Genomic DNA, 16112 nt, shown 5'->3' on the forward strand with positions numbered 1-16112 from the left:
CAGTATGGAACTTTCTGGACCATAGCTCTGTGAGGGGAGTACTATCTACATACAGCTTCAGGGTATAGAGGGGTTAAGTACCTTACACAAGCTCATGCAGAGCTGGGATTTGAAGCAGGACAACCTAGCTCCCGAGGCCATGCTCTGAACCATTGTGTCAACAGGCGGCACCAACCACTGCACCAAGCTGTACCAGGCCTGCCCAAGACAGGGATAAAATGATTTTGGAGGGGCCTTGCTTCCCACCCTGCACATGATGCCACTGATCAGGTGCTGTTGCCACCAGGAAGGGCACTACCGAAGGCTGTTCTGATGTCAGAGACCAAGCCAGGTGTAGAGGTCCAGATCCTCAGAGAAAAGAAGCCAGGATGGGACCAGAGGTGCAAGAGATTTATCAGGGATAAGACCTGTGATGAATAAAAAGGGGAGCTGAAGACAGTAGGGAGACCCTTTAGACCCTGCTGCAGGGCTGACACCTGCGCAGGACAGGGAGAAGGAAAGAGGATTGCACAGGAAGCCCCAGAACACCATGCAGTTCCTGGAATGTCCTGGCCAAGGCAGTGGGGAAGCCTCAAGCTGAAGTCTCTTATGAAAATGAGCTGTGTTAGCAGCCTTGCCCTGCTCAGTCACTAGCTGTGGGCAGTCTCAGCACAAAGACGAGGGTAGATCCAGAAGGGTAGCAACCAGGACCATCAGTCAATTAGGCTCCTCACAGCAGGAGACTGAGGACTGCATTCTCCTGGCCACTCCATCACACCCAGAGCTGGCGCGTCAGGCCAGTCATTCCAGCTTTTCCAGCACAGTGTTCCCTGTGCAACATCAACACAGCTGATATGTAGAGAGTGCCCTCCCTTGTCACATTCATCGTCTGGTGCAGTGCTCTCCACATGGGGCTGGAGTGGTTCTGGGCAAGACCACCTGCCTCAGAGTCACCCAGGGGACAGGGGGCAGACCACTGGGCCCAACCCAGACACACTGAATGAGACTCCTTGGGGTTGGGCCCCAGACTCTGCAGTTCTAGCAGGCTCCGCAGATGACTGTATGCACGTCAGAGCCACTAGTCTTCTGTTAGTTCTAACCACAGCCATCTCCGTTTCACCAGCGAGGAAACTAAAGCTCACAGAGGTCAGAGACCTGGGGAGTACTGCTTCAGGGGGCCAAGAAAGCGGGGTCCGCCTGGAAAGTGAGGTGATGTGTTTTAGAAGGTGAGTATAGAGATCTTTCTACAGGAGACACTGGTAGGGAACACCAGCTTATAATCAGTGTATATGGTCCATCTCCCTCAGGGAGAATGTCAGCCTTGGGAGGGCAAAATTCTGGCCTCTTTTGTTCAGTGAGGTGTCCCCAGCGCCTAGCACAGTGCCTGCCACACAGCCAGCACTCAATCTTTGCTAAGGAAAGGCATGGTACCTCTGGTATGGTGTGCTCATTTAGAGAGGGCAGTGGGAAGGGACCTGATCCCAAGACCGCATAGAGGCCCCCACCGTGAAGTGGAGTCAGATGGCTTTACTTGCCTAGGATCAAGGAACACAGGGAGGCAAGCAAGAGACCAAGGACACCGGGTTCAATATCCAGTGCTCATTGCTCAGGGCTCCCTGTTGTGTGCCTCCTGTCTAGAACTGTGCTTGGCACATAATAGGTGCTCGTTAAAACACTTGTTTTGAAAGAAAGAGAGGAGAGGAAGAGAAGGGAGTGGAGGGGAAGAGAGGAAGCTACTGGCTATAACCCCTGGAATCCATAGAATCTCTTTTGGCCTTTCCTGCCTGCCCATTCCCAGCTCAGATTCCCAGCTTCCTAGCTTCCTCACCTTCCTTCAGGATCCCGGGCTGACAGTTCCATAAATGAGTAAGCCTTTATGTGTGTGTGCATGTGTGCATGCACACATGTATAGAAGCATGGCCTTCAGTTTAAGGGTGGGGTAGGGAGTGGGGGGAATATAAACTAACATACTAATATAAAATAATCTTAGGAAGTTATAATTCTGAGCCTCACCAGTTTATTCTATCCCATCCTTTCTGAACTTTTTACACACTTGCTGACCCACTACACAAAACCTCTGCACCTTGCTTTTCACACTAAACAAAATTCTTTCCACCTGCCTCATTTGTTTTTTAAGGGCGCATAGAAACCCATTAGAACTTCTCATGAAATTTTAGTGCACAGCCCAAAATGGCTCAAGCCCCTATCCTACTCGATTTTCAGAAAGTCTGATCTTTTGCCAGGTTCCTTTCCAATTTGAGGTGAAGAGCATGATTTTGGAGCCTCCACTCCTGGTGTTCTATATGTACTGCATGTGTATACACGTGCGTGCACAGGCCTGCACGCACATACACACCCATTCTCAGAACAAACCATAATACACGAGCATAAGGCCATCTAAACTCATGTAAAGAGAATACTTCATGCCCTTTGTGCCCCAAACCACATAACTTTGCTTTCATTTTAAAGCTGTCTATATTCTGTCTCTGTTTTCCTTGGAAGAACAGGTAGACCCTTGCTTTACACTTGTCAGGAAAATGTATCACAGGTGTCTCCAGGCCTCCAAATTTTGAGAAAGACTGAAAATTGCAGCTTTTAAATGACAGTTTGATGCCAAATTCTATGGTTTAGTTTCTGTTCCCTGAGATCTCCTAACTTCAAAGTAAAATGACTTGTGAACATTGAGAGCTTGTTGCCGGGTGTGCAGTACTGTACTGGCAATTCCACGAGAAGGTCAAAGGAAGAGGACACCCCGGGGGTCCCCTGGGTTGGGCCTTCCAAGTGGCGGAAGAAACTGGCTGGAAGTGACCCATCTGCCCATCCACGGGTTTAGCTGGGCTCAGCTCTGCCCACTCCTACCCCTGCCCCCAACGTGCATCTCAAACCCACCACCATCTTTCCTTTTGATGTCACCTCATAGCTGTGGGAAGGTGGAGAGAGGCCACAGGCTGCTGCCAGCACCATCTCACTCCTGGGTTTCACTTTGGCTTCGTCTAAGGAAACATTTTCTAATTATAGCCAACAATAAGAGTGTGGTAGGACTGGAGACAGGCAGACCTGGGTTTAAACTCCAGCTCCATCTCATCCCAGCCGTGTGACTTCAAATGGATGGCAGCTTCTCTGAGCCCCAGTTCTTCACCTGTTAACAAGCTCTAGTAAACTGCCTGACGCACAGCAACTCTTTCTACCTCCTGCCTTTCCTTCCCCAAAGGAGAGAGTCTCACCAACTCCCTAGGTGTCAATATCCCCAAACCCAAACCCCAGGGATGAGAAAATGATGGCAAGACTGCCCTCTCTGCCATGCCTGGATGCCCCCTGGGTCCTTAACCAGACCCCGTTCCGTGAGGAGCTGATCCACTGGGATGATTGACTGTGAAATCATCAGAGTCTCCATTCCCTCCCTCACCACCCCCAGTAGCTCTGGCTGTTTTAAAAAGATGCACATTTACTTGCCCTGGAGAGGTGGAGACAGAAGAGGAAATGGAGAATGTGTGGTTGAAGAAGCTTGGAGAAGGGCAGATGAGGCCAATGCAGATCTTAAAAACGTATATATTGCCAAGACTTCTAGTAACATCTAGCAATCTTAGGTACCAAAGAAAGCAAATGAAGTACCATCACTTAGCAGGTCAAAAAATACCATTAATCCCTGTAATGTTACTCATGACCTATTCTGTTTTTCAGAACACAGATGTTAACTTGATTAGCATGACAAGTTCATACTGTCATTCAGGTCACCTTTTAAATTTACTCTAACATTATGCATATAATTAAGTCTGTTGTCTCTTTCCTCTGTTCATTCTGGTCCTCCCTCCTCTCTCTCTCTCTCTCTCTCTCTCTCTCTCTCTCTCTCTCTCTCTCTCACACACACACACACACCCCAGCACTCACAGTCAGGAGAGAAGGCAGAGCCCAGGAGCCCAGGTGCGGGTAGGTGGAGACAGAGGTGAGGATGGGTGTGACAGTTGTTCTCTTTCGATGGCTTCTATTTTCTCAGAGAAATAGGAAGCAAAGCTGCCAATTGAGAGTCAAGTTTGGAGAGGAGGTTTTGAGGTTTGAGAAAAAGGAGTCTGAAAGTCTGATCTCTTTCTGAATTGTGACTGCTGTGAAGAGTGAGAATTTGCATAGCAAATAGAACAGGATCTTAAAAAGACGCTATCTCTTGTCTCCAATTGCAGCTGAAGTCCTACTAGCAAACAGAAAATGCTACAGTCTCCACCCTCCTACCCTGCTGGGACCCCGTTCCCCCCCACGCACACACCTCCACCACTACATTCTAAAGAGACTGGAGGGCCTTGGAAAGACAAATCCCAGTGGGACTTACTAGGAGGCAGCAGAACTGCTCTAGGAGCCCTCCCTTCCCCACCTCCTCTCGCCGAAAATCAGCCGTTTGAAGGAAAAATCACAAGAATCATAAGTTCTATGGGGGGTTTCCCATCCCTTCCTGAAAGGGAAGGAAAGGTGGTGCTCTTCCTCACCCTCACAACAAAGCCAAATGAGGGGGGCTACCAGCTGAGCGTGAGGGTGACCACATGAAGGTGACAGTGGCATCTGCTTCTGAGGCAGCTGTCTGCTAGGCAGCCTGATCCGTCCTCCTGATCTGTCCTATTTGAGAGGGATGGGGGAAATGTAGATAGCAGCAGGTGGGGCAGCCTGCACTCTCACTGGTGGATGTGACCGGGAAGGATGAGTTTCCCTTCATTGGGTTGAGTAGAGCCCTCAGAAGACAACTGGCTTGATCTTTTCCCATCAGGGCTCCACTGGTGAGGGTGGTCTAGGGCAACACTGGAGAGGGACAGGGAACCCCAGGAGAGGGAGGCAAGGAATGAAAAAGGCATCCATGTCTCCATTTCTCCTCTAAGCCCTCTGGGCTCAGGACTGACTGTGGTGGGGAGAAAGGAGGACATGACATTAAAGTGTTAGAATTGATCAAACTGGACTGGGATTCCTACTTCTGGGTATATATCCAAAGGAAATGAAAACAGGGTAACGAAGAGATATCTATGTCCCATGTTTATTGCAGCATTGTTCATGATAGCCAAGATATGGAAACAACTCAAGGGGCTGCCAATTGATGAATGGATAAAGAAGATGTAGTACATATATACAATGGAATATTATTCAGCTATGAGAAATCCTGCCATTCGTGACAACATCAGTGGACCTTAGGGCATTATGCTAAGTGAAATAAGCCACAGAGAAAGACAGATATTACATGATATCACTTATATGTGGAATCTAAAAAAAAAAAGTCAAACTCATAGAAACAGAGTAGAAAAGTGATTGCCAGGGGCTGGTTGGGGGAAGCAGTGGTAGTGACGGAAATAGGGAGAGGTTGGTAAAAGGGTACAAACTTTCAGCTATAAGATGAATAAGGTCTGAGGATCTGATGTAAACCATGGTGACTATAGTTAATAACACTATATTGTGTAATTGAAATTTGCTAAGAGAGTAGAACTTAAATGTTCTCACCAAAAAAATATAAACATGTGAGGTGATGGATATGTTAATTAACTAGATGATGGGAAACCTTTCACAATGTATATTAAATCACCACAAATGTACACTTTAAATATCTTACAATTTTACTTGTCATTTATACCTCAATAAAGCTGAAATTTTAAAAAACTAGACTGGGATGGACTGGATTGGGTTGTTTTTTTGTTTTTGCGGTACGCCGGCCTCTCACTGTTGTGGCCTCTCCCGTTGCGGAGCACAGGCTCCAGACGCGCAGGCTCAGCGGCCATGGCTCACAGGCCCAGCCGCTCTGCGGCATGTGGGATCTTCCCGGATTGGGGCACGAACCCGTGTCCCCTGCATCGGCCACTGCGCCACCAGGGAAGCCCTGGATTGGGTTTTTAATACCCACCACCACACCCCCATCCCAAGACCAAAAAGATGACGTTAAGGGGCAGGAAAAGCAGCTTCAATGGAGTATGTATGAAGGCAGTAGCTAGAGAAAAAGAAAATCATTCCATGTTTGCTTCTCACTAAATTCAGACCATTCACCAAACCAGTTACAGAGGTAAAACACGTCATGCTTCAGAATCCACTTGTTAAAATACTCTTCTTCCCTTTTCTATATTGTAACGTTTAAGCATCTCAGTTCTGCTGTTTGGGCAGTGCTAACTGAATTCTAGTTCTCCACCTTAAAACTTCAGGCTCTCCTGACTATTGGCAAAAGAAACCCCAGAAAGACCAGGAAAAGATGTTTCCTCTTCTCCTACAGCTGCAGAAAAGCACACACTATTCTGCACTATCAGTTTTTATCAAGTGGGAAATTACAAACAGTCATGAGAGTCTCCATCTTAATCTTCTGTTCAAGAATCTTGAGTAAAAACATATGTACTGGGCTTCCCTGGTGGCGCAGTGGTTGAGAGTCCGCCTGCCGATGCAGGGGACACGGGTTCGTGCCCCGGACCGGGAAGATCCCACATGCCGCGGAGCGGCTGGGCCCGTGAGCCATGGCCGCTGAGCCTGTGCGTCCAGAGCCTGTGCTCCGCAAGAGGAGAGGCCACAACAGTGAGAGGCCTGCGTAACGCCAAAAAAAAAAAAAACAAAAAACATATGTACTGACTGTTTTCTATTATTCTAAAACTGTCCTCAAAATATTTCTACAAAGAAGTCTTCTTGTACACCTGAATTTAAGACACCTGAATCTAAGAGGTTATTACCATGTTCTGTAAATTGTAAATCCCCACCGCTAAAGTCTGCAATTCTGATTGTCCTGCTGAAGACTCTGCTGTCCTAGTTGTAATATTTAAAACACGTCTGTTTTCTGAAATATATAAATACACATCAGAGCTTTTTTTTTTAACATCTTTATTGGAGTATAATTGCTTTACAATGGTGTGTTAGTTTCTGCTTTATAACAAAGTGAATCAGCTATACATATATCCCAATATCCCCTCCCTCTTGCGTCTCCCTCCCACCCTCCCTATCCCACCCTTCTAGGTGGTCACAAAGCACTGAGCTGATCTCCCTGTGCTATGCGGCTGCTTCCCACTAGCTATCTATTTTACATTTGGTAGTATATATAAGTCCATGCCATTCTCTCACTTCGTCCCAGCTCACATCAGAATTTTTTGAACCAGAAAAAGAGCTTTGGAATTTTCTTCTCTCTTTACGTTTAAAAGAATAATAAATCTCATGCCTTTGCTGGAGTCCTGCTTCAAATACAGAGTTGAGAGCTTTGTCTCATTTAAGTCAGCACACAGGCCTGGTTAAAGCATCAAACCCTCTACCTCTTTCAAGCCGGCACAGGTCACTCCTGACAATCATGAAGTAGAGGGCATCCGAAACAGATGAGGCACCGCATATTGAAAGCACTCACATCAACACAAATTGATGAACCTCCAAAGTAAATACTGAATATCTCTAATGGGCCAGACGGGGAAGCCACAAAAAGAATAAGACACAAGCCCTCACAAGTAGCCTGAGGTCGTCCCCAGAAGACACACAATCACCACACAACAGGATCAGTGTGGCGAGAGGGCTAGAGACAGAAGGCTGTGGGTGTAGTGAGGAGAGAGAGTCAAGAGCCTGAACAGTCAGAGTAGGTTTCATCTAGGAGATGCTACCTGAGCTGGGGCTTGAAAGTGAACGAGGAGAAGGAAGAGCACCAAGGAATGAAGAAAGGGGGTGAGTAGTCATTGTAGGTGATTAGAAGTGCAGCATGATCAATTTGGTATTTGTAAAGACCACTCTGGAGGGCGATGAGCAAGGCAGTACTGGAATTAGAGGCACCAGATAGGAGGTTAATAAACAACATTCATTTAATATATACTGATTAAGTATCTCCTGTGTGCCCAGGCACCATACTAGGTTCTGTCTAGAGGAGAATAAAGGCAAGCAAATAGGCAACAACAAACTGGCACCATGTCAAGTGCCATGCCCAGGAAGTTAGAGGGCACAGCTAGGAGCAGCCTCTCCTCAGACTTGAGTAGCTTGGATTGCAGAAATCCAGCTGAAACATACTTGGTGCAAAAAGGTAAAAGAATAACAGATTTGAAGGATATTCAGGAGGTAGAACCAACCAGCAGATGCTATTGGGACCCCACATATACCCCTCACTGTTCCCATGCGCCATACAGCTTGCCACTGCAAACATCTCTGAGGCTTTACCTGAGGACCCTCATGTTTGGCTTGCACAAGAGTCAGGCCAGGAAGCACCAGGGAGTTAGCACGCCTGGGAGTGGTCCTCCACCAACATCAGATGGAAGTCGGTGGGACAACTCCGAGTGCCTTACGCAGAGGACCCAGATGGACCGAGTCCCAGCTGCCCACATTGGTAATGTGCTCATTAACGCACCTTGTCCTGGCTCCCCTCCCTTCCCTGTCTCACTTCCCCATTCTCCTAACAGTGCTTCCTGGAATCACCCCCCAAATAGACTACTTGCACTCAAATCCTTGTCTCAGAGTCCACTTTGGGGAACCCACCCTAAAACAAACAGAAAAAAACTGAGTGAAAGGTTAGATGGTAAAAATGAGGACTCGATATGAGGCTATGAGATTTCTAATTTGGGAGACGCTGATGCCATCCACTGAGATAAAGACTCTTCAGGATAGGAAGAGGGGTAGATTTGGGGTGGGGGGCAAGGACAGGATAAGTTTGGAAAGACTGACCTTCAGGTGCCCAAGGGACTGTTATCTCAAAATTCCCTGAGTACAAGGTTAAGACTCTTGACTTTGAAAAAAGTGAAACTGAGCAGAAAAGGGACTACACAAGAGGAGAAACCACCAGAAATGAATGTCACTTCTCTCTAAAGGGTAATTACGGTATCTTCCTTTGACCTAAGAGAATACAAAGCCCTAGCTATCTCTTCCAGCCGGTTTCTGTATTCTAGCTTCTCATAGTTGGAGAGACTCACTCCTTTAAAACCATACATCACTCCCCACCAACAGCCAGCAATGGCAGCTGTAGAATCATTGTCTCCACCATGGAAAAAGGCTCGGTGGGCAAGCTCCTCCCAGGAGTCTCCTGCAGCCAGGATGGCATCGTAGGCAATCATGGGGGCATCGTGTCCACTGCTGCCGCCCCAGCCAGAGTAGCTCACGGAGGTGTAGAACTGATCCCTCTCCTTCACATCAAAGGGCTTGGGGAAGGTAGGGGCTGATCTGCCATCCCAAATCCCTCTGAGTTTTAGGTACTTTTCCCATTGGTCTTGGAAGTAAGACCTGTAGGAAGGAAAAAAATCTACAGTCAATTGAAAAAATAAAGTCAAAAGCCATTAGGAAAGGTACCAGATAGATGTGTGAGCAGGGAAAGCTCCAAGATGACTTCAACTTCTGGTACTAAAATCATATGATATAAAAAAATCAAAATGAGCTCTAAGCGACATTCATTTAATAAATTTTTGCTAAGGAATGATGTCAATAAGGCATTGATACCTGTTGCTACATAAAGAAGATATACAGCAAGTTAAAGGTGAGAAATAAAGGTTTGTTTTTCCTGAGTTGAGAATCAAGGCAAGTGTCAACTTTCAAGGGTGAACTTTACGTATTTAGCCTGTCATTATATATTTTATTATTTACTTTATATTATTTTCTTAACAAAAATTGTACATATTCAAGGTTGTATGACATGATGATTTGATATACATATACATAATGAAATGATCACTACCATCAACCTAATTAACACATCATCTCCTTATACGGTTACTATTTTTTTTAAGAGAGAACTTTGGAACATCATGACCATGGGTGATTTCATTAGAAAGCCTCTGGACCTTTTTTTTGTTTGTTTGTTTTTTGCAGTACGCGGGCCTCTCACTGCTGTGGCCTCTCCCGTTGCGGAGCACAGGCTCCAGACGCGCAGGCTCAGCGGCCATGGCTCACGGGCCCAGCTGCTCCACGGCATGTGGGATCTTCCCGGACCACGGCACGAACCCACGTCCCCTGCATCGGCAGGCGGACTCTCAACCACTGTGCCACCAGGGAAGCCCTGGACCTTTTTATTCTAAGAAAGGGAATGTGAAATGAATTCAGAAAAAGGGGAAGATGTGGCCTTACCACTTATTAATTAGCTGGTGGAAAAACCTATCTCCAGATCATTTTAGCCAAGGATTTCACAGTATTATTTGTGTGTCAAGACAACACTGAAAAAACAAGTTCCAGGAAATAAGCAGGGAAGTTCATCTCAGTAAAGAATAGCCATAGGGACTTCCCTCACGGTCCAGTGGTTAAGACTCTGCGCTTCCACTGCAGGGAACATGGGTTCGATCCCTGGTCAGGGAACTGAGATCCTGCATGCCACGCGGTGTGGCCAGAAAAAAAAAAAGAACAGCCACAAAAACTATAGAGAACAGGATCCCTACGCATGAGGGAAGCAGTGTAGCTGCCTTACTCCCTGAGGTCTTCACTTGGCGACTTGGTGGCCACCACCACTGGGACTGTACTTGAAATCCTTAGCAGGTGGGTGGGGAGGCAGCTGGATGCGGTGGACGACAGAACTGGATGGTGAGAACCAGGATGGTTGCTATGATCTATGAGTTTTAGGCATACACATGCACGCACGTGCGCACACAGGTTCAACCATCTTCTAGCAGGAGCGTGCACCTACAAACTTACCAGTGTTGAAGATTCTGCTCCACGAAGTAGCCTGATTGTACAATGTACTTTTTAGCTTCCGGTAGCACCTCCATCAGTCCTTTTCCCCACTGCTGGGGAGGCTTGCCGTTCACAGCATAGGCTGTAAAAAGAGCAGACACAAGGGCTCCCAGGAAGCCTGTGGGATGGTGGTGGGTCATCCGGCCACTCTCGACGCTCACCTGGATCAGGGTGTCCAGCTGGCTGTGGTGAGGGAACCGGAGACCGATGCACATGGCCCGCACGGCAGCCCCGCAGCCACCCTCATGGCTGTTAAAGGGAATCCTCCAGCCATCGGCTTTGTCTGGCTCCAGCAGCATGGCGTTCTGCATTGAGGCGCCCCCTGGGGAGAGTCCGGTAGGGCATGGGGTCAGTGTACCAAAGCGAAGGTCCCGCAGGATGAGAGAACCAAGCCCCGTCTCCAGCTTTCCTTGATGGAAAGGGAAAGCCAAAAAGTATGATGATGAATGTCCCCAAACTCCAAACCCCAAACCCCAGGGCAACACTGTGCCTTATTTACACCAGAGTACTTATACTAGACGCCCCTGGGTTTATGGAGCAGGGAGCTTTTCATCAGGAGGTGTTACTGGCTGAATTGTATTCCCCAAAATTCATATGTTGAAGCCCTAACCCCTAGTACTTCAGAATGTGACTGTATTTGGAGATAGGGCAGAGGTGAGGAAGTTAAAATGAGAATGTTAGGGTGGGCCCTAATTCAGTCTGATCAGTGTCCTAATAAGCAGAGGAAATTTGGAGACACAAAGAGACACCAGGAATGTGTGCTGTGAGAGGGCACAGCTAGAAGGAAACTGTCTGCAAGCCAAAGAGAAGGGTCTCCTCCTTCAGAAGAAATGAAACCGACGCCTTGATCTCAGACTTCTGGCTTCCAAAACCGTGAGAAAATAAATGTCCATTGTTTAAGCAAGCTGGTCTGTGGTATTTTGTTACAGCAGGTCAAGCTAACTAATACAGGAGGAGCTAGGGGAAAGGCGATTCACATCAGCTGGTGGCCCAAGTGGCTGTAAAAAGTTCCCAAAGTGAGCAGGAACCACTTGTTAGCAACCTGGAACCAGAAAAGGGGTCTCTACACGACCTTTTCCAGTCTTGTTTAAAAAGAAAAAAAAAATTCTTTATTAAAGAAAACTCAGAAGCTACAAATAAGTAAAAGGAAAATAAGAAACCATAAATACCCCTATCACCCAGACACAATGATTAACATCTTTGTGTATATTCTTCCAGACCTCTCCCAACAGAGATATACATATATACTTTTAATGAAAATGGGTTCAGAAATGAAATTGAGTTATTTATAGTGAGGTGGATGGAACTAGAGTCTGTCATACAGAATGAAGTAAGTCAGAAAGAGAAAAACAAATACCGTATGCTAACACATATATATGGAATCTAAAAAAAAAAAAGGTTATGAAGAACCTAGGGGCAGGACAGGAATAAAGACGTAGACCTACTAGAGAATGGACTTGAGGACATGGGGAGGGGGAAGGGTAAGCTGGGACAAAGTGAGAGAGTGGCATGGACATATATACACTACCAAACGTAAAATAGATAGCTAGTGGGAAGCAGCCGCATAGCACAGGGAGATCAGCTCGGTGCTTTGTGACCACCTAGAGGGGTGGGATAGGGAGGGTGGGAGGGAGGGAGACACAAGAGGGAAGAGATATGGGGATATATGTATAGCTGATTCACTTTGTTATAAAGCAGAAACTAACACACCATTGTAAAGCAATTATACTCCAATAAAGACGTTTAAAAAAAAAAAAAGAAAGAAAATGGGTTCATAAGATACATAGTGTTTTGTAACCTAATTTTTTTTACTTAATATACAATATCTTTCCATATTGGTAAATATTTATCTGCATAATCTAAATGGCTGCAGATGTGTCACCATAATTAAATAAATTACAGAACATTCAGGTTGTTTCTATTTCTGTCACAACTATAAAAACTATTGTCTCAGGGCTTCCCTGGTGGCGCAGTGGTTGAGAGTCCGCCTGCCGATACAGGGGACACGGGTTCGTGCCCCGGTCCGGAAGGATCCCACATGCCGCGGAGCAGCTAGGCCCGTGAGCCATGGCCGCTGAGCCTGTGTGTCCGGAGCCTGTGCTCCGCAACGGGAGAGGCCACAACAGTGAGAGGCCCGCGTACTGCAAAAACAAAGCAAAACAACAAAAAACAAAAACAAAACAAAACAAAAAAACTAATGTCTCCTTGATATTTAAATCTCATTCAACATTTTTAATGATTTCCTTGGGCCTGTTTTATTCTCCACTTGTCCAGGACCTCCACTGGCTGCTCTCACCTGGTGCCCGGCCATCCATGTCTCCCATGCAGTCTTGGTAATGCTTAGCAAGGATGGAATACAGGTGAGCCAAGTCCGAGACTTTGCCAGCTTCCAGGAGAGCGTCTGCTGTGGCCAGGTGCATCACCGTGTCATCACTGACTCTCCACCTCTCCACATCTATGGCATCCAAGCCGCCAAGCTGGGCCAGCTGCCTGTGAATCTTTTCCCCACTCAGGAGGAACTCCCACTTCCCATTGAAGTACCCCAAGGCATCTCCAGCTGCACTCAGCACCATGGCTGCCACATACTTCTTGATCAGTTCCCCACTCATGGTGAGGCTGTCTCTGGGCGAATATAAAGACACACAGAGGATGGGGAGAAAAAAAAATCAGAAAAAATAATAGCCCTATCTACATTTTACTGAGCACTCACACCTTGCAGGCACAGTATTAAGGACATCTCATTTAATCCTCACAGCTGCTCTATGGGGAGTGGAATAGGCCCATTTTACAGATAAGTAAATCAGCCACACAGTATCAGAAATGTTATGTGACTTATCTTAGGTCACAGAGCTAATTAATGGCAGGGCTGGCATTCCAACTTAGATCCATCTGACTCCAAAGCCCACAATTTAACTACGATTCCATCTTTGCCTCTCCGTGAGTGGCAAGTCATTAAATTCTGCAAGTCAAACCAAGCTTGTCATTTTCTCTTTTTGGTTTGAATTTGGCCTTGGAATGCATCCCTCCTTTACTTAAATATTAACACTTTCCATTGGTATCACAATGCACTGTTTGCAAAGCACCTGCACATCCTGCTTCATAAGTAGGCCCGGATTACAGTATGCACTTCACAGATATTGCAGCACTATTTACAATAGCCAGGTCATGGAAGCAACCTAAATGCCCATCGACAGACGAATGGATAAAGAGATGTGGTACATATATACAATGGAATATTATTCAGCCATTAAAAGGAACGAAATTGGGTCATTTGTTGAGACGTGGATGGATCTAGAGACTGTCATACAGAGTGAAGTAAGTCAGAAAGAGAAAAACATATATCGTATATTAATGCATATACATGGAACCTAGAAAAATGGTACAGATGAAACGGTTTGCAGGGCAGAAATAGAGACACAGATGTAGAGAACAAACGTATGGACACCAAGGGGGGAAAGCAGCGGGGGTGGTGCGGGTGGTGGTGTGATGAATTGGTCGATTGGGATTGACATGTATACACTGATGTGTATAAAACTGATGACTAATAAGAACCTGCTGTACAAAAAAATAAAATTACAAAAAAAAAAAAAAAAAAAGAAAAGAAAGCAGGGTCAGAGAGGGTAAATTCACAGAAGCAACAAATGGAGGCACTGGGACCCAAATCTTCTGATTCTGGGCCCTTGCCTCAGCACAGACCTACTTACCTTGAGCAACCTCTTTGTGCTTCACCCTCCACATCTGTAAAGTGGTGGCAAAAACAGTAACAACCTCGTGGGTTTGTCATGAGGAGTAAGTGAATTAATTTTTATAAAGCACCTAGAACAGTGCTTTGCACATAGTAAGCAGTATTTTTATTATTCATACACAACCAGGGAAAATGATTTTTCTATTAATTGAACTAGAAGACTGTACTTTCTCCCACAACCTTCCTTTCAACAGCAATATTTAAATTTTGTTTTCCTTCTAAATGATTGAGTTCTAGAGTCCTGGGGTCTCAGCTAACACTCTCTCCATGAGTCTAATCCCCAGTAAAGTGCTGGTTTCCCTGTCGGTGCGTTTCCAGTTCCCCATTGTGCCCTATAGCCTGTAGCGTTCACCTCCAAAGCCCTCCACTGTCTGCTCCCACTGTATCAGCCACTCTACTTGCCCCGGCCAGGAGAACACTTGCAAACGCTGGTGGGTCAGCTCATCCTCCCTCAGCTCAAGTTCTTTCCCCATCCAAGATGCCTTCCTCTCCTCCTCTTCCCTAAAATCTATTTACTCAGGGTTAAGTTCAAGTCCTTGGGCTTCCAAGAGTCCTCCTCCAGCTGCACTGCTGTGGGCCAGGAGATACAGACTGGCAAGCACCTGAGAAAAATGACGACAGACTGAGCAGACCATTACTGAGTTACTGATCCTGCTGAGTTTCCTGGTTCCCAAAGGCTATTTGTAAAACATTACTTACACATTTTATTGTTTATGAATGATGCTTAGGAACTGGCGTTCTGGGCTGATAGTCCTGGCTCTGCCCAGAATCAGGTGTGTGATTGTGGACAAGCCACCCATCCTGGATCTCAACTTTCCCAGGGTAAATTGGATTGCGGGGCAGGAGGGGAGCTAGCGAGGCAGCCTGAGCTCCTGTCTCTGCGCTGAGTGCTTCAGAGACCAAGCTTAGTTGGCTTCTGAAGACCAATCTTTAACCCTCTGTACCCTCTTCCAAAGCCCTCAGCTTCTTTTCTGTAATTCCTCTGGCTCCACCCGAATGTGTTTTTGTGAGTTTTGAGTGAGGCTGGGGGCGATGACCACCTCGTTCTGTGGGGAAATTTCCTTTAGCTTTGACACCGTACTGCTCTGGCCTCCCGCTCTCAGCACGCTGATATTCTCTAAACTCCTCTAACTTTTACAGTTTATAGGCTCATCCCCGAGCTATAAATTCACAACTGGGATCTGGGCAGCTGCTTCCCGGCAGTCCTCTGCTATTTTGCGGTGGGGGGGTGGGGTGGCGGGAGCAGGCGAGTGGGGAACAGGTCTAGGCCCGACAAGGGGTGGGGGGTGGCCCCCGGGGGCACCGCGAGGGAGGAGCGCGCGGGGGACGCGAACGAGGAGGGTGGGGAGGAGGGGCGGGCGGCACTGGTCTCCGGCAGGCGAGGAGGGCGGGTGTGGGAACCGACAGCGGGGAGGGGTACCTGGTGGCCCCGAGGCGGGCACGGCGCGCGGGCTCAGGGCGGGGCCGGGCGCGGGGAAGTCTGGGTGCGAGGAGGTCCAGGGCGGACCCTGCCGCCGCGCCCGCGGACCACGCCCAGGTTCAACGGAGCTGGACGAGTGCCAGGCGCCGCTTTCGGCTCGGGCGAGGCGCGGAGCCTTCTGCGCCCGAGCCGGACGGCGGGACCCGCGTCCCCGGCGCCCAGCACCAGGCGCATAGAATTGGCGCTGCTCCGCTCCCCACCCCCCAACCCCCGCACCCCCGCACCCCCGCACCCCCGCTTTTGAGAGACTGTTGGAGACTCACGTGTGACCCTGGGTTGACGCCTCGGCCTTTCCTCCAG

The 16112-nt window shown here is 47.5% G+C and overlaps 1 protein-coding gene across 1 annotated transcript; it reads right to left on the reverse strand.

Annotated features, from left to right (window-relative positions):
- Positions 1 to 8738: 8738 nt before the first annotated feature.
- On the reverse strand, positions 8739 to 14314 carry ADPRH (ADP-ribosylarginine hydrolase; the record flags this gene model as incomplete). Its single annotated transcript, XM_079705414.1, has 4 exons — positions 14292 to 14314; positions 12884 to 13209; positions 10549 to 10909; positions 8739 to 9153 (listed from the first exon to the last, which is right to left on the reverse strand). The coding sequence occupies exons 2-4, from the start codon at positions 13194 to 13196 to the stop codon at positions 8739 to 8741; spliced, it is 1089 nt and encodes a 362-aa protein (XP_079561540.1). The 5' UTR covers positions 13197 to 13209; positions 14292 to 14314.
- Between the last annotated feature and the right edge of the window lie 1798 nt (positions 14315 to 16112).

This window comes from Hyperoodon ampullatus, assembly GCF_949752795.1.
Source record: "Hyperoodon ampullatus genome assembly, chromosome: 5".
Taxonomy (NCBI): domain Eukaryota; kingdom Metazoa; phylum Chordata; class Mammalia; order Artiodactyla; family Ziphiidae; genus Hyperoodon; species Hyperoodon ampullatus.